This window comes from Prionailurus bengalensis, chromosome B1, assembly GCF_016509475.1.
Source record: "Prionailurus bengalensis isolate Pbe53 chromosome B1, Fcat_Pben_1.1_paternal_pri, whole genome shotgun sequence".
Lineage (NCBI taxonomy): Eukaryota > Metazoa > Chordata > Mammalia > Carnivora > Felidae > Prionailurus > Prionailurus bengalensis.
In genome coordinates this window covers 165,488,223-165,507,845 of record NC_057344.1, presented here as the reverse complement: position 1 = coordinate 165,507,845, position 19,623 = coordinate 165,488,223, and the positions used below count along the sequence as shown (strand labels likewise).

At 36.7% G+C, this 19,623-nt stretch overlaps 1 protein-coding gene across 2 annotated transcripts in view; it reads left to right on the top strand.

Moving 5' to 3' along the window:
* SLAIN2 (SLAIN motif family member 2) overlaps nucleotides 1–18,404 on the top strand; it is a 75,161-nt gene extending 56,757 nt beyond the window's left edge. For both annotated transcript variants that reach the window (XM_043572715.1, XM_043572714.1), the window contains 2 exons: nucleotides 13,960–14,278; nucleotides 15,377–18,404. In XM_043572715.1, the coding sequence (XP_043428650.1) occupies nucleotides 13,960–14,278; nucleotides 15,377–15,443 (386 nt within the window). In that variant the 3' untranslated portion in view covers nucleotides 15,444–18,404. The remainder of the gene's footprint in view (nucleotides 1–13,959; nucleotides 14,279–15,376) is intronic.
* The last annotated feature ends 1,219 nt before the right edge of the window (nucleotides 18,405–19,623 follow it).

Below are 19,623 nucleotides of genomic sequence, written 5' to 3'. Positions count from 1 at the left end.
TCATTTTAGATAATAGAATCTGAAGGAAAGAGAATAGTCAAGTGGAAATGTTGGATACGTGAATATTTGTGTTTTGAATACCAGAAGTTGATCAGAGCCCTCCAATATAGATGTCTTTTGGTACTGTCAGATATAACCGACTGGATATTATATGTTCTTTTGATAGAAAAGGTGACTTACTAGGAATCATTATAGAAAAGGGTCTTTATAGAAATTATTTGAGGACCTTATGCTTCTTTGTTTTTGAGACTTCTAGATATTTTTGAGTACTTCTGGGGCGTGAGAAATAGGTGAAAACAGGAGCATGAAAGGATTGTGGTATCTAAAACAGCACAAATCATTACTATACCATAATAAAACAGGATTTTAATTTTGTATAAATTTTGTTGTATGTCTCTGTAAGCTGCTTTATAATTTTGAGGGGCATCAGGTAGATTTAAATAATTTTCGGTTTTTACTTAAGGAGTTTTTGCTCTTTATTAGGTTAATAAGATCAAAACTTCTGGCCAATTTTGTTTCTTTTTTGCTTTTGCTCGTGGAGGTTATGTATTTTTGTGGCTCTAAGCCACCAAACTCTCACCCTCTATGAAAAGATGGACAGGAAAACCCAATCTCATAATTCCTGGTACCTTTACCTACCTAGTTGACTTAGTAAAGGGAAAGTTTGTATGTGTGTGTGTTGGGTTTTGTTGTTTTGTTTCATTTTTTAAAAATCTCTTATTTAACTTAATCCAGACTCATATTTTTTGGTTGGTATTATGGCTTTGGGATGATCATTTTATACTACTAGAAATTCTGAATCAATTGAAAAACAGACACAGATATACAATAGGATTTGAAATATTAGGTTAATAGTGCCTGGCTGGCTCAGTTGGTAGAGCATGAGACTCTTGAGTCTTGAGTACAAGCCCCATGAAAAAAAGAAAATATTAGGTTAATTACTGGAAACATTGAATCGGAGAATACCTCCTGGATCCAAGGCCAAGTGGATTTTCTAATTTTTCCTCATACCTAGATTTTGAAAAAGAGGAGTCTGCATTGGACTGTGTGGTATTCTCTATAAGAATAGGGATGTGAGGCAGACGGATTCAGATACCGTATGTTCATAGGTACCTTTGGTACATTAAACCTGGACTAAAGACACATGGACTAGATAGTAAATTGTCACATAAATCAATTGTTCCATCATGGTGATGAGCCTATAACATCTTCTAGAAAGTTCGTGTACCTATTTTAAGGACTCACAGGATCATGGGAAGAGGGAGAAGGTGGTTCCCTTAACAATTGGAAATATGATCACTTTGATTTTAATTGCGTTTAGTAGTAGCTGGAGTTTGAATATGGGAAGGGAAGTAAAAGTGTATTGCTTGGCACAAGGAGACACGTCATGAACATTTGTTGAATGAACACAGTCATGCCACTAACTCAAGGAAGCCTGGACGCATTCCTCCGCATTTTCTTCTTGCAAGGTTTTTTTGTTTGTTTCTTCAGCCTATTTCTCTCTTTGAAGAAAAGAAAAACTCCATTGTGTATTGTTAAGTCTTCATAGGCATGACTGCTTAAACTGCTTTGACAAAGAGATATTATTCATTCCTCCTGGTTGGGAACACAGCGAAGAGGAAATAAACAAAGTAGAGACTTCACCAAGTCAGAAGGAAAAAGTGAAGACTAGTTAGAAAAAGTGAACGTATAGATCAGGACAAATTCATATGTAGAAACGTACTTTAGAAGGAGAGAGGCAACTAAGGACGGAATGTTGGTTGTCCAGCACTGCTTTAATTCACTATATTTTGAATATTTAAAGTGAAATAAGCAGTATTTATAAGAGGCCATATTGATAGGCGTTTAAAATGCTGTTATCAGACTATCTGAAAATGGAGAACCTAGGAATTTTGCCATTAACTTGGATCCAAAATCTAAAATTTCTTGTATTCCCTTTTCATCAACTCACAAGTGTTTATTGAATCTGTATCATAAACAAGATGTACTCATTATATGCTTTTCTTCCCCCCGCCTTTCTCATCCTTCTTTACTTTTTTGTCTGTTATAGTTGTAGTCAAAGCCAGCCTCTGCTGTACAGAGTTTTTAGATACAGTTAAAATGATAGGAGTAGCTCCCCTTCCCATGATTTTGCTACATAAAATTGAGAGAATGGGAAGAGAGAGGGTGCAGGGCTCCCTCCAAACATATAAATTCCTGTTAGTCATTTCATGCTATTTTTGGAATGATAATTGAATAGATTTTACTTATATTTAGAGTTGATAAGTTTTTCTGTGATTTTCCAAGATTATATTTTCTTCTTTAGTTATGTCTTGACTACATGTTTTTTTTTGCTGAGAAAACCTAGGTCAGAATTTTCTTTTCTCTGAAATTTGTGCCTTTATTTTTCTCATTAAATATTGACTGCATTTTAGAATATTTAAGTTACAGTCTGATTAACCTCATTATATTTTGATTTCTCCTAGCCCCCAAGTTTATAGGTAAGGCAAAAATGCTGCTACCATGAGAAGAAACACTTTTTTATAATAGTAAAACTATAACTTAGTGCACTTCTTTACTTTCTAGTTTTTCCTCAGGTTATACATTAACCCTTTTAAAATATTTCTCTCCATATTCTGAGATTATAGAACTTTTTGACTTGTCCTTTCATATACTCTAGTACATTTTTCTAAGAACTTAAGATTTATAAATTTAAAAGGATTTCTAATTTACAAATCTGTTTATTTAAATTTGTGCTATTTTAAAGTATAACTCAAATTCAGAAAACCACATAATATATACAGAGTTTAATGAAGTATTATAAGGCAACCCCCTTGTGACCACCATTCATACCAGGAGACTCTAACTTGCTGCTTCAGAAACTGTTTCCAAACACAGTCCTCTCTTGACCCGCTCCCCCAGAGTAGCCTTTCTTCTGAATTTTTATAGCAATCACTTCCTTACTTCTCTGTATGATTTTTATCATCCAGTAATGAAACTGTAGTTTTGCATCTTTAATATATGTCTTTTTAAGTTTCTCTTAATTTATAGTTTTCCTCCAACTCTTTACTCCCCCTTGTTAAGTTCATTTGAAGAAGCCGCTAGGTCATTTGTCCTGGAGATGTGGATGTAGATACACAGGCTGGATTTTGCTGATATCTTTCCATGTCATTTAGCAGATTTTTCTGTATTTCCCATAAATTGGTAATTGGATTTAGATGCTTAACTGGATTCAGTTTTGCTATTTTAGGGCAAGAGGTGTTGCCCTAAGGTGTTGGTGCTGCTTTAGCCACAGGTGCATAAAGAAAGATCGCCTCCTTTTTGTGATATTAGCAGTCATTGATACTTAATGCCGATATCCTTACTTCATTAGGTATTGCAGAATTGGTTTATTTCAATTCTAACATTCCTTTTTTTTTTTTTTTAAATGTATATATAAAGAGAAATTTTTTCTTTGGGCAGTAAGAGAGCATCCTAAGCAGGCCCTGCCCTTAGCACAGCAGTATACTTTCATTAGAAAATTCCGAATAGGGGCGCCTGGGTGGCGCAGTCGGTTAAGCGTCCAACTTCAGCCAGGTCACGATCTCGCGGTCCGGGAGTTCGAGCCCCGCGTCAGGCTCTGGGCTGATGGCTTGGAGCCTGGAGCCTGTTTCCGATTCTGTGTCTCCCTCTCTCTCTGCCCCTCCCCCGTTCATGCTCTGTCTCTCTCTGTCCCAAAAATAAATAAAAAACGTTGAAAAAAAAAATTAAAAAAAAAAAAAAAGAAAATTCCGAATAAATGCATATTCTTTCTCACTGTTTTACCAGTTACAAAATAAATTGGCAATTTACCATCTTCCAAAGGTGACCAATATTTTTCTTAAGTATTTATCATTATGAACTTACAGATTTAAATATTTTTTATGTGTTTTGATTCATTTTGGATATTTTCCCAACTTTGGTTCTTCAAGTTGGCTTTCAAGTCTTTTTTGACACAGCCCTAGTAGTCTTTGATAAATTCTTGCCAACTGGTATGGCACATTTGTACATGTCCTGCCATAGACCTGTATTTAGTTTTTTTTTACAAACTCCTGATTTCCTTTGGTAGGAAATGGTATTTCAAAACCAAAATTTGAGGGGATATATATATATATATATTTTTGTTTTGTTTTGTTTTGTTTTTGTTTTTTTAATGTTTATTTTTGAGAGAGAGAGTGCGAGCAGGGGAGGGCCAGAGGAGAGAGGGAGACACAATTCAAAGCAGGCTCCAGGCTCTGAGCTGTCTGCACAGAGCCCAATGAGGGGCTCGAGCTCACAAACCCGTGAAATCATGACCTGAGCTGAAGTCAGACGCTTAACTGACTGAGCCACCCAGGCACCCCCAAAATTTGAGTTTTTAGCTGTACTAATTGCTACTAGCTTGATCATTGTTTCTAGATCTTTTTAGTTACTAGAGCTAATAAATGTATGTGTTTACTTGTGTTTGCATAGTTTTTAAGATTGAATACCTTCATGAGTCCATGCTAATACTTCATATTCAAATTCAGGGCTTAAGGGTAATTACTTAATCTCTTCATTTGCATCTGTATCTTTATCTTGCCCTGAGAATCCTGTCTCTCGTCAACACGTAGAATATCATTCATTCATTCATTCATTCATTCATTCATTCATTCATTCATTTTAGAGAGAGAGCCCACAAGCTGAGGAAAAGGGCAGTAAGAGAGAGAATCCTAAGCAGGCTCTGCCCTTAGCACAGAGCCCCACACGGGGCTCAGTCCCACTACCCTGGGATCATGACCTGAGTCAAAGTCAAGAGTTGGATGTTCAACCAACTGAGCCACCCAGGTGCCCCTAGAATATCTTTTAACAATTTGTTTTATCCTATATTATACACAAAATCTGGGGAAAATAGTAGCATAGTACCGTACAATATGATTACTGAAAATAGTCTATAAAGCCTTTTGCATATGCTCACTCCTTTTTTTTAAATGGCTACACTGTATAACATTATCAAGTTAAATAGTTATTTGTACTCTTTTATGTATCTCATTTAGTCTTAGCTCTACATTTAAATATATATTTGATGCTTACTGCTAGTCTGTACATTATTGTGCCACCAATCATTTTTCTTGTTTGAAACTCATTCTCTAGTAGATTCCTTAAAAAATGATAGGAACAGTATCCACTCCCTCAGTTTTTGTTGATGAAAGTTTGTCTGCCCTTTTTATATTTGAAATTAATGAGCTAGATATGAAATCTTTGGCTCATAATTTCTTTCCTTGAATGTCTTAAATATATTACTCCATTTTTGTCAGGAATAAAAAGTTGTTTCTGTTACATCTATTTGTTTTTTTTTTTCTGGATTTCCAAAGGATGTTTTCTTCTCCTTTAAAGTTCAATAATTTATGAGAATATTTCTTAATGTTGGTCATTCTGAGTTGATTTCCCCAGATATGTGGTATATTCTTTCACTGTGGAGTTGCACATATATTTAAATTTCAGACATGGTCTTTGAATTATAGTTTTTAATGCTCTTTTCTCTTGCATTGGCTTTCTTTTTTGTGGGCACTCTTGTGGACATATGTCAGATGTTCTTTGCCTGTCCTCTGTATCTGTTGCCTTCTCTTGAATCCTTTTCCATCTTTCTTATTTCTCTTGTTCTATAAAAGTTGCTTTTCATTGTCTAGTTCTCTTTTTTTTTTTTTTTTTAATTTTTTTTTCAACGTTTATTTATTTTTGGGACAGAGAGAGACAGAGCATGAACGGGGGAGGGGCAGAGAGAGAGGGAGACACAGAATCGGAAACAGGCTCCAGGCTCTGAGCCATCAGCCCAGAGCCCTATGCGGGGCTCGAACTCCCGGACCGCGAGATCATGACCTGGCTGAAGCCGGACGCTTAACCGACTGCGCCACCCAGGCGCCCCTGTCTATTTCTCTTAAAGTATAACCTATCACATATGGTGACTCTTGTGTTCTTACTGTCTTAGACTTCATTTTGGAATGATTTATGTCCAATTCTTTTCTTTTTTTTTTCTTTTTTTTTTTTTTTATCGTTTATTTATTTTTGAGACAGAGAGACACAGAGCATGAACGGGGGAGGGGCAGAGAGAGAGGGAGACAGAATCGGAAGCAGGCTCCAGGCTCTGAGCCATCAGCCCAGAGCCCGACGCGGGGCTCGAACTCACGGACCGCGAGATCATGACCTGAGCTGAAGTCGGACACCCAACCGACTGAGCCACCCAGGCGCCCCTGTCCAATTCTTTTCTGAGCTGAAGTCAGACACTCAACCCGCTGAGCCACTCAGGCACCCCGAGATATATTATTTATAAAAAAATCTCTGAATATTTATCAAGAAGCTAAAAACAGTACATAGTTTACTCAGTTACTCCCATTCTAAAGTGCCTGTTGTGGTTTTTAAACCTCAGAAGACTTAACATTTTTATTAAATGCTTATTAAAAGACAAAAATTAATGTTTTAAAAAATATGAATCCTCACATCACCCACCATTTCATTTTAGAGGTGACTTAAATACCGAGGTTAGCATTCTCAGTCATATGTCAGTTTTATAAATAGAGTTCTAATTCTTGCTCTGAGTAGATAACATGCCTTCTTCATCTGATGCTTTGATTTAAGTATCCAGAATTAGTAAAGAGAAATTATAACCTATTGTCATAATTTGGGCAATAGAGCCTAACTTGATCCTTGTGTTTTAGTTAATTTATAAGGATGGCCTAGGAAACTATCTTGAGTGGCATTGTTGAATATCTTTCCAGAGAACTCAGTTGCAACAGGTTGAAAGGCACTAATATTCCTTAGATAAGGAAGGCACAGACATAGTATGCCTTACAGTTTGTGTAATATTTTACATTTTACCAACTATTTATATACCTATTGCTCATTTGATTTTCACAGCTAACCTGTGATATTTGCTGAGATTTCTTTGCTGAGCTTTTTTAAATTACTATTATTTTTATTAGATTTACTCTAAGTATTTCTTTTTGGGGGGAGCAATGCAAGTGTTACTGCATTTTTAGTTTTGATTTCTGTAATTCATTACTGTTACTACATACAGTCAGTTATTATATGTTAATCTTCTATCCTGTGACTTTACTGAATTCAGTATTTCTGGAAATTGCGTTCTTTTTGTATATTCCTTGGGATTTTTGATGTAACAGTCATAGAGAATGTTTCTTTCAAACCTATATGCCTTTTATTTTCTTTCCTTGCTTATTGCGCTGGCTAGAACTTGCAGCACTATGAATAAGAGTGGTAAGAGCATATATTTTTGCTTTGTTCCTGATCTTAGAAGGGAAGCAGTCTTTCACCATTAAGTACAGTGGTATTTGTAGATTTTTTGTAAATGCTCTTTATCAAGTTCAAGTTCCCCCATTCCTGTTTTTGTCAGAATTTTTATCATGAATATATATGTGTTGAATTTTGTCAGATGCTTTTTTGCATCAATAGACAGGATCATGTGACTTTCCTTTAGCCTGTTAGTGTGGTGGATTATATTGATTGATTAAACCCCATTTGATCATGGGGTTTGATATATATATATATTTGATATATATATACATATAATTTGATATATATATAATTTGATATGTATATATCATTTGATATATATATCACTTGATATATATATATATCTCACTGAGTATCACTGATACTGTATTTCTAGTTTTTTTTTTTTCTGGTTTTATGTCTCTTTCTCTGACACCACTCATGCATTGGTGGATGAGGCTTGGGGGCATTTCATTACAGGTAGGTGGGAATAGAAGCCCAGTTTTTTTACTCAGTGTTTGTTGGCACCCAAGAGGGAGAAGCCAGGTGGGTGGAGGTTGGAGTTCTGGCTCCCCACTCAGTCTCCACTCACACTATGATGGAGGTAGTCTTGTTACCACTGAGCAATCATCAGAGTCCTGACTCTCCACTGGACCTCCTCTGACTCCTACCCATGAGGAGAGGAGAGAATATCTGGTTACTATCTTGTCTGACACCTTCCTGGAAAAGGTGTTGTGGCACCTTGTTAAACCTCACAAGAAGGTGGAACCTCACAAGAAGATAGAAGTCTAGATACCTCACCAGCCTTTGCTGATGGGGATGAGAGTAGGGCTACAGTTTGTGGTGTTTGGCTGCAGTAGAACAGTTACCATCTAAAAGTTTTCTTTCCCAGTTCTTTGGCTAGAGAGAGTAGGCTTTTATTTTGTCTGTCACATCTGATGGCTTTTCCAGGTTGCCAGCTTTTTCAGCTCCAATCTGGGATATATGAAGCATAAGAAAACCCTAGCAACTCATTACCATATCATTCGTCTCATCCCAAAGTCCCAAGGCAATCTTCCTTTTTCCTCTCCACATCACAGTTTTATTATGGCTGTTCTGTAATATCATGCCCAGGGTTTTAAATTATACTTAAGTGGGAGAAATAGGGAAAAATACATCTATCCCATTTTTCCCAAGTGGAAGTCTGAGATTCACATTTTTAAAAAATTTCAGGAAATAATCATTTCCCTGGTATAACTATTAACAGAAGTTTTGCCAGAGGAAACGATGCTTTTCACAAAGCCTATTTTTAATATAAGGTTTGGGTAAGACATTCAAAGCATTATAGATGTATTCCAGTGCATACAAGGCCATCCTGTAGAAATGAAACACTCTTAACTTCATTGTAACAGTTGCCATTAAGGAAGCCCAGGGGTGCCTGGGTGGCTTGGTCGGTTGGGCGACCGACTTCGGCTCCGGTCATGATCTCACGGTCCGTGAGTTCGAGCCCCGCGTCGGGTTCTGTGCTGACAGCTCAGAGCCTGGAGCCTGTTTCGGATTCTGTGTTTCCCTCTCTCTCTGCTCCTCCCCTGTTCATGCTCTGTCTCTCTCTGTCTCAAAAAAATAAATAAACGTTTAAAAAAAATTAAAAAAAAAGAAGGAAGCCTAGAACTCTTCAGTCAGCCCTCATTTAACAGATTGTCATTCACAGTGTTTTAGTGCATTTTTTAATCTGACCTCCTTGCCATCCTTCCCCAACTGCTCAGACTTTTCCAGAATGCTCTTTGAAACTTATGATCCTCTGAACATTATTCTTGCTCCTATCTGAAACCTGCATACCCACCAAAACAAAACCCTGGTTGAAAGACTCCCAACTATGGGAAAGGCTAGGACTAAAGATGGCTTTTATGGAGTTGGTACTAGGGAGCAGGTCTAGGCCCATCCTTAGGTAGTGACTAGATGAATTAGAGCCTTGGTTACTCAGTAATCCTCCAGGAAGGCACTGAAACAACATGGGTAGAGACTAGTCTGGCAAGGGAGACAAAGGTGGGATTGAAGAGAATGGAACTGTGAAAATGTTTTTATAGTCACTATCTATAGAAAGGGGAATATGGATTTTGTAAAGTAAAAAAAAAAAATCTTCTATGAAGATCATGAAATTTGCTGTTCAGGGGTACTCAAGGCCCTGTGGTCATCTTCAGTTTTCTGCCAGAGGAGACTGTAACAGTTGTTGGGGACCAGGACATGATTGATTCGAGAGACATTCTTCTCAGCTATGCTGTACTGTGGAGTCCCTTTTGGAGTTTTTTTTAAAGTCAGCTGTATTCAGATGGAATTTTAAACACAAAATTTGAATTTCAGCAAAAATACACATTCATGTAACCACCAGTATTGTAAAGTTCTAGAACATTTCCATCATCCCCAAAAGTTTCCTTGTACTCCTTCCCAGTCAGTCCTCCCAACCTCAAGCAAATATCTGATCTGCTGTTGCCATAAACTATATTTGCCTTTTCTAGAATTTTATATGAATGGAGTCCTTCAGTGTGTACTGTTTTGTGTCTGGCACTTAATTCACTCAGCATAATTTTTAGAGTCATCCTTTGTATCAGCGGTCTACTCCTTTTCATTGCTGGGTAGTATTTTAATGTGTGGATATACCACAATTTGTTTACTCATTCACCTGCTGATGAATATTTGAACTGTGATCAGTTGAGTAGACTGTTCTGTAGATGTCAAGCCAGTTCGTCTTCTGTGTCCTTTCTGATTTTCTATTTGTTTTATCAGTTACCGAGAGTTGTGGTGTTGAAATATCTAACCATAGACTTTTTCCCCCATCTTTCAGTTATATCTGTTTGTTTCATGTGTTTTGTGCATCTGGTTTTGGATATACACAGAATTTTTATGCTCTCATCTGAATCAACTTTAATGTATGAACTCTATCTCTGATGGTAATCTTTTTTTCTGATAGTATAGACATTGCAGCTTTTTCATGATCAATTTGATCTGTTGTTATCTTTGTCCTTTTTCTTAAATTTTTTTTTTCAACGTTTATTTATTTTTGGGACAGAGAGAGACAGAGCATGAACGGGGGAGGGGCAGAGAGAGAGGGAGACACAGAATCAGAAACAGGCTCCAGGCTCTGAGCCATCAGCCCAGAGCCTGACGCGGGGCTCGAACTCACAGACCGCGAGATCGTGACCTGGCTGAAGTCGGACGCTTAACCGACTGCGCCACCCAGGCGCCCCTGTCCTTTTTCTTATAACTTACATTTTTATGTCTAAAATGTGTTTCTTTTTAGAGAGCATGTTGCTCTTTTCTGTGCATACCAACAACAATCACTACTTTTTCATTGGAGTGATTACTATTCATATTTACTGCACTTAATTATCAATATGGTTGGTGTAAAGTCTCCCGGGGCGCCTGGGTGGTTCAGTCAGTTAAGCATCTGACTTTGGCTCAAGTCATGATCTCACAGTTCGTGAGTTCAAACCCCACATCAAGCTCTGTGCTGACAGCTCAGAGCCTGGAGACTGCTTCAGATTTTGTGTCTCCCTCTCTCTTTGTCCCTCCCCTACTCACACACACACACACACACGCACACACACTCTCACTCTCTCTCTCTCTCTCTCAAAAACAACCAAACATTTAAAAAACAATAAAAATTTTTTAAAAATCTGTCTCACAATTTGTTTTATCTTTGTCCCTTCAGATCTTTGTTCCTTTATCCCTACTTTGTAATTTTTTTGGAATAGCTAAGTACCTTTTAACATTACACTTTATGGGGCACTGGGTGGCTCAGTCGGTTAAGCGTCCAACTTCGGCTCAGGTCATGATCTCATGGTCTGTGAGTTTGAGCCCCGCGTCGGGCTCTGTGCTGACCGCTCAGAGCCTGGAGCCTGCTTCAGATTCTGTGTCTCCCTCTCTCTCTGACCCTCCCCCGTTCATGCTCTGTCTCTCTCTGTCTCAAAAATAAATAAACATTAAAAAAAAATTTTAAAAACAAAACAAAAAAAACCATTACACTTTATTTTTATTGTTGACTTCTCATACATCACTTTTTTGCATATTTAACTTATTACAGTTTATTTTCAGGCAGTATCCCACTTCCTTATAATGTAAGAGTCTTTTTTTTTTTTTTTTTTTGAAAGAGAGAAAGACTATGGGGCAGACAGGGAGAGAGAAAGAATCCCAAGCAGGCTCAGCACTGTCAGTGCAGAGCCTGACACAGGGCTCCAGCTCACAAACTGTCATGACCTGACTCAGATGCTTAACCAACTGAGCCACCCAGGCTCCCCATAATGTACTCTTAAAACTGTATATTTTCATTCCTTCCCATTCCTTTTTGCCACTTTTGTCATTTATTTTAATTCTATGTGTGTATTAAATCCGAGTATGTTTTTATTTTTATTTTAAATTGTTATCTTTTAGTGAAACTTAAATATGATTTTTTTAAAGATCTTTATATTTCCTAATGTATTTCCCATTATTGGCACTATTGCTTTATACAGATCAGGGTTACCATTTGGTATCATTTTTCTTGTACTGAAGAACTTCCTTTAACATTTCTTTTAGCAAATGGTTGCTGGCAATAACTTTTCTCAACTTCTGTCTTTAAAAGTCTGTGGTTTGACTTTAATTTTGAAAAATAGTTTTGCATACATGCACCCCAATGTTTATAACAGCATTATCTACAGTAGCCAAATTATGGAAACAGCCCAAGTTGTCCATCAGCTGATGAATGAAGAAGGTGTGGTATATGTATACAATGGAGTACTATTTGGTCATAATAAAGGATGAAATCTTACCTTTTGCAATGACCTGGATGGAGCTAGAGAGTATTATGCTAAGCAAAATAAGCCAATCAGACAAAGACAAGTACCATATGATTTCATTTATGGAATTAAAGAAACAAAACAAATGAGCGAAGGGGGGAAAAAGAGAGAGAGGCAAACCAAGAAATAGACTCTTAACTACAGAGAACAAACTGATGGTTACTGGAGGGGAGGTGGGTGGGGAACGGGTTAAATAGGAAATGGAGATTAAGGAGTGCACTTGTTTTGATGGCACTGGTGCTGTATGGAAGTGTTGAATTACTATATTGTACACCCGAAACTAATATTACATTGTATGTTAGCTAACTGGAAGGTAAATAAAAATTTTAAAAAGTAATTTTTCTGGATATAGAAGTCTAAATTGACAGGCTTTTAATCACTTTAAACAATGTTTTTCTATTGTCTTTTGGCTTACTTCATTTCTTTTGAGAAGTCTGTGTTATTTTATCTTGGTTCCTCTGTTTTTTTAAAAAAGGTATTCTAATATTTTTAAATTTATTATTCATCTTAGAAGCTTGGCAACAATGTTCCTTGATGTGGTGTTCTCTGTTTGCTATGCTTGGAGTGTTTTTGAACATATTTAAATATGTGATATTATAGTTTCCATTAAATTTGAAAGATTTCAGCCATTCTTCAACTATTTTCCATCCCTCTTATACCCCCCTCCATTTGGAACCTCAGTTGCGTATGTTAGACTATATAATCTTGACCTGTTGTACACTGAAGGTTTATCATTGTATTTTTTGGAGTCTTTTTATTTTCTGTATGCTTTTGTTTAGGTAATTCTTAATTGTATCTTCAGGCACCTCTTCTGTACAATCTAAAATGCTATTAATTCCCATCTAATAAACTTAGCATTTTGGATGTAAGCTTTTCATCTTTAAAAATTCTAATTCTTTTAAAAATCTTTTATTTCTCTTTATGTTTATATTTCTCTTTATATCTTTAAAAATATATCTGTAATAGTTGTTCTTTAAAATGTTTATGCTGGGGCGCCTGGGTGGCGCAGTCGGTTAAGCGTCCGACTTCAGCCAGGTCACGATCTCGCGGTCTGTGAGTTTGAGCCCCGCGTCGGGCTCTGGGCTGATGGCTCAGAGCCTGGAGCCTGTTTCCGATTCTGTGTCTCCCTCTCTCTCTGCCCCTCCCCTGTTCATGCTCTGTCTCTCTCTGTCCCAAAAATAAATAAACGTTGGAAAAAAAAAAATTAAAAAAAAAAATAAAATGTTTATGCTGAAAACTTATTTATTTATTTTAATATTCATTTATTGGGGGGGGGGAGATATAAAAGTGTTTTAACTTACCACATAGTAGAATCGACATTCCAGAAGAATGTACTATCTTTATCCTCTGACTTCATACACATCTTGATATGCCCCTAGACTTAGAACTTCTCTACTTGGTGAAACACACCAATAGGGGCAGTTTTATTTTGCTTTTAATGTTTTATTTCCAAATCTTAAGTTACGCTGTAGGTGATACAGGACTTACTTGATACATGTTTACATGAATGTTTTTTTGAAGGGAGAGTATGTTCCAAATTCTAGCAACCATGTGGAGTCACCTTTTTTTTTTTTTTTTTTTTCCATTTCCAGAATGTGGCCCAGGTTAGCTGCTACAGTGACCTCAAATCCTTCAGTGCCTTTTCTGTTTGGTATTGTGGATTCCTAGCTGGCGTAGTTAAAACACGGTTGTGAAGGGCAGTTGCAGTCCTCTGAGTAAGGACTTGGTTGTTTAGGACTTGCCAGTTGTTCTGTTAGCCCACAAATATTCTTTAGTCCTTGCATTTGTGTCAAATGAGTTGTTGTGAATACAGATGTACTGATGTGATCAAGTGTAACATAAAGCACTGATTTCACTTACATTTGGTTTCTACTAAAAGCATTGATTTTTCTTTGCCATTTTGCAGTACCTTCTCCAGGCAAATTCCGCTCCCCTGCAGCACCGTCTCCTTTGGCTCTCCGGCAACCAGTGAAAGCGTTTAGTAACCATGGCTCTGGTTCTCCTGGTAGCCAAGAAACAACACAGCTCACACAAAACACCTCTTCACCTGGGCCGCCCATGGTTCAGAACACAGTCCCAGCAAATCCTCCCCACAATATCAACAGCACTACTTTAACCAGACCTGCAGGGACAACAGCGATGAGAAGCGGCTTGCCCAGACCCAGTGCCCCTTCTGCTGGGGGTATACCAGTGCCTCGCAGCAAACTTGCACAGCCTGTGCGCAGGTAAGCAGCAGATGTTCTGTTCCAGCAGCCTTGAGCATAGGAAAGTGGGTAGACTGGAATCACTCCCCTCACCGCTTGTGGTAGCAAACTTAGAGTCCTACTAGGTTCCCATTAGAGTCTTCGTAGAATTTGAATAAAACATTACTTTATTGTTTTAAAGAAATCCTCACTTAAGACATCGGGGTATCATACCACTTTGGTTCAGATCAGATTTGCTCAGATACCTAACATGATTAGGCATCTCCAAAAACTCCTAGAAAAAAAAATGTTAGAACCACTCAATTTGGTTGTGATATTTGTTCATTTTGAATATAACGTTTCTCAGTAAAGATAAAGAAGCATATTAGAGCCTAGAGCGAGATTTAAGACAAAACTTATAGCTACCAAATCTGAGTATAATTCAGGAGGGTGGTTTTCAAACTTTGAAAAGGCTTTCATCTTGTAAGCATTTAAACTGAGTTACCCACATCTTTGTCACTGTCAGATAAATTACATTTCTGAATTCAGTAGTAGAGTGCAACAGCTACACTGCTAAATAACTTCTGTCGACCTTAATGCACTTTTACAATAGCATGAACATTGAACTGTGGCTATCCTTATTTTTCAGAGGAGAATATAGAAATTTAATGAGGTGAAGTAATTTGCCTGAGACTACACAATAAAAAGGCTTTCGGTTCTAAGTATGTCTGACTGAAAAGTCCATTTAAGCACGGTGCCATTTTACCTCTCTAATTATGGTGATGCTAAGTCTCTCCTATCACAGTCATCACTCTGCCCCCCACCCCTTTAATTAATTAATTAATTAAAAGTTGGTGATCCATGCTGTTGGAAGAAATGAGAGTCTTCCTTTCTTTTACTGTAGTGGCTGTGTTAACAAAAAGATGTTAGTGAAGTCACCTGACAGCCAGTAAAACTTGAAAGTTGTAGAAATGCCAAGGGTGGGACTTGCGTGATGCGAATAAGCTGTTTAGACTTTTGACCTCAGTGATCCCCTGGAACAACCTTCGTGGATCAGGGTGCCTCCTACAAAGTAATGAATATATATGGTAACATTTCATGAAGCCTTTTAAATCACTTAATGAAATTGCTTTATTTCAGATCCTTGCCAGCTCCTAAAACCTATGGTAGCATGAAAGATGACAGTTGGAAAGATGGCTGTTACTGACCAGCAGAGATGAGAATGCAGAGGTCCACAGCTTCATGGATACCCCTTCACCAGGCTAAAAGACAACTTTTATATGCAGACTGTTCAGATAAGACTCTGGGGATTGATAAATCCCAGCCCTCTCTGTCTTAATTAGCACAAACTGACAGAGATGATCAAGCAGCACTTTAATGACATTTAACATCAGATGTGTTTGGTAATCATGCAATCACTCTCCATGGAATCACATTTAGTTTTGTTTAATAGAAACTAAGTTGATTTTTTAATATTTGACAGAGGCCAATATCTGGGCAAAAAACTAACGGATGCCAAAGAGAAATGCCCATTTGTAAATGAGAGAATACCTTTGTGCACAAGAAAATGGTGAATTCAAGCTATCCAAAACTTCACGTTCAACCTAATTTACTGTATAAATAGTATCAATAAATATTTGTGTTAATGAGAACTAATATCCTGACTAATTATGTAAAATGTTTCACTAGTACTCCAAGAAACTAGATTGAGATAGAAGGGAGGGTGGGGGTAGGAAGAAATCTAGGCTAGGGATTTCAAACGTGATACCTAAATTTGTGAGAATTCTATAAATTATTTTTTACAGATTCACTGGAAAAACTGTCATTTTGTTTAACCTTACGTTTTGGATGTAGCTCACGTATCACCGCCGCGAGATAATGTTACACCGTGCATCCACCACGTTGCATTGACACATCGGACTTCTGTGTGTTTGTTTTGATTGCCAAAAGGGCTTAATATCAGTTGTACAATCTTTCTAAACTTTATAGCTCCTGGCTCAGGAAAGATAGCCTTTGCTATTGAAGCCAACTTCTTCACATGCTATTATATCTGTTAGAGAACTAAGAGATCATGTTTTTATTAACAGGTTACCATGATAGGAAAGAGCAAGTAGTATGTGTCTTTAATCTTGATATAAACACCACCGCCTCAGTGCTTACAACCTGGAACAAAACCATACAATGAGAGAGAGGGGGAAAAAAAATCTATGCACTTAACTTACAAAATCTCTGGTAATGACAGTTGTATTGTTACTATTGACACAACGGTCTGTTATGTGGTAGGAAAGTATAGTCTGCTGAATCCTACTTGAGTTGATCCACTTTAAACTAGGTAACTGTATAAAACATCCTTGAAAATACTGTCCCTTTTGACTTAGATTCTGCCTTACGTTAATTTTTACATTTTTCGTAACAAAGGAAACCCACTATATATGACTCTAACCTGTTAAATACCTGCTGTCTAGTGGCCCTTAGGTATATCCTGGAAATCACTTATTTTGGTTTTCCTAGACAATTACCAGACTAAAACTTTCTTCAGCAGACTTCTCCTTTTTCATGGTGAGGTCTGTTTTGAAATACTTAATTTAAATGGCTCTGAAATATTGGCTGTCAGGTCACCTAAAGGATTTGAGCGATTTGAACGAAAGTTCATTTCCTGTTAGTCAAAGACATTCTGTAAGTTGGCAAAAGATATTGAGAGAGAAATGAGAAACTTGATATTCAGGATAGCGTTGAGGTTGATAGGTTGAGAAATTGACAAAACTTTTAAAACCAAGACCCCCATTCTGCCATGACACCTTGGTATTTTTTATTAGCTTGACCAATAGGGAGTCATTCAGTTAGCCCAGCAGCTGGAGATTGAAACTGCCAGTGCTAATGTATTTTGGTGTACAATGCAAGGAAGAAATTTTATCCTTGACTATGAGGGTGATGGGTGTGGGTCAGGAAAGGATGGCGCCAGAATTCCACATGATGATGTACTAAAAAAATGTTGCTTTTCAGAGGAAGATAAAGAAAGCATCTGCTTCGGGTGGGGGGTATCTCATATAAAAAATCTTAAGTAAAGCGACTAGCCACTGTCTCTTTTTAAAATCATATATACACAAAACAAAATAGGTCTCAGTTTCAGTGCAACATTGCAAAAGAAAAATATGCTGCAATCTAATAATTACAAGGAATTTTAACTCTGTTTGAAATACCCATTACATTAAGTTAGATTATCTGTTTCAAAAGGAGTATTCAGGTTATTTAACTTTGTTTTTAAATGGCTGCATCAGAAAAAAAGTCTATTTTTTTTTTATTAAAATATTTCATCACTCGTTAAAAACGTATTTGGATCTGAGTTGGGTAAAACATTATTTTACCTGCCGTCGCACTACCACAGACTATTGGCTTTTAGGTTCCTAAAGAGAAAAATTGCCTTTTTACTAGAAAGCCTTTGTGTATTGCCAATTTTTCTGTTTGGGAAAATCTAAGGATTCACTGTGGTTAGTCTTACAGAAGAAATGTGGATTTGATAAACTAGTGCCTATGATTTTAACTTATGTTTGATATATAGTAGTAAAGGTTTTATGAATGTTGATTATTTTTCTGTGCCAACAGCCCAGAATTGTCACTTATATGTAAGCAGAAGGCTATGAGCCCTGCTTCCAAAGTTATTTAATTTTCTCAGTGTTTGAATGTTATTTTTTTGTAAGTGTGTTAATAAAAGTGTAAAAAAATTGGAAAAAATATAAATATTCTTAACTCAAGCATTTGCTGGATCATTTTTCTACAGAACTTGTTTGTATAATATAAAACACTCTCTGAAGAGTTGACTTTTTTCAGTTTTCATGCCCTGGAAATCACATTTTGTAAAACTGGGGACCATTCATAATTGTCAGATACTTTTTAAAACTATCTCAATACATCACTTTTATAAAAAAAAAAGTTTTTTTGACAGGAAATTAGATACATATTTGTCCCCAGACATTTGTATAACTCTAGAATGATCTAGACTATGTATGTTTAAATTTTTATTGAATGTACAGACGTCCATTTTTGACATTACGCATGGTCCTTTTTAGATCACATGAAGTTTGATTTGCAAACATTTCTATAGCTGAACTTGTATGTGTGGTTGCCTCCTTAATAAACAGCCTGACCGTAATGTTTATTATTAAATTTATACTTGTTTTTTCAAGTGTTTTATTAATTTCTGGATATGGTAAGATTCCCCACCCCCAGTTACCTACAATCGGTTTTAATAAATTTCTCAGCTGATTTTTTTAAACACACAGACCCAAGTCATATTTCCCTTTCAAACTTGATCTTCATGAGATGGAATATATCATGTTATAGTTTCCTTGTCCTATTTATTTCATATTTGGATTATCTGGAGTATGTTTATAGTTTACTTGAAATTGGTAGCTTCTTAGAACTTTGTCACCTGCTACAAATTGATACCTACTTTCAAAAAGCTAGCATATATAAATTAAGCAAAAAGCTATTATATACAAGTTTCCAAAAGGAAAAAAATTAATACATTTTCAAGCCAAATGTATTTATTTAGTTAATCATGTATATTTTTCTCTTATGGAAAATTGGAAAATATCCAAAATTATACAGTTTAATTAGTTCCCCACATTTCCTTTTGGAAGTTTTTACTGTCCTTTTTGTTACAATTGGTTTCATTAATACAGCATAGAAAAATGATACCATGTTTGAATTTTTCCTCAAGCCAATCTAAAAACTTCTAAGAACCATTTAAAATGAAATGCCAGTGTACTTGGAAATCAGTGAATGAGAAGTTTACTTAAACTTGGTATATGCCCAGTGCAACAGGAAAACCCACACAGAGGTTCTTATGAAATATTTGCTATATCAAAGGGTAGCTTTGAGTTACAAAAGCAGCAGATTACCTGATACAGAAATTAACTTTGAGGAGAGGTTGTGAATGGGATGTTCACATGAGCATGAAGCTAAAGTAAACAACCCTAATACATTTTTAATGACCCTAATATATAAGTCTGAGTGGACTAAATCGTATTCTGGTTGCTAGTCTGAAAATGGAATAGATTTCACTCATGGGCCTTACTTAATACAGCTCAGCTTAAAACTATGTTAAGTGCATGCCAATCTCAAGCCAGATCTTTATTGAAACTGGGTGAACTTAAAACAAAAACAACCTTTATTTGATTTTGAAAATAATAGAGACTCATTGCTTCAAAAACCGAAAATATTAAGAAATATAAATGATGTGGGGCCTGTGGGTGGCTCAGTCGGTTAAGTGTCCAATTCTTGATCTCTGCTCAGGTCATGATCTCACCATTTGTCAACACTCATGAGATGGAGCTCCCTCCGGGGCTCTGCACTGACAGCAGGGAGACTGCTTGGGATTCTCTCTG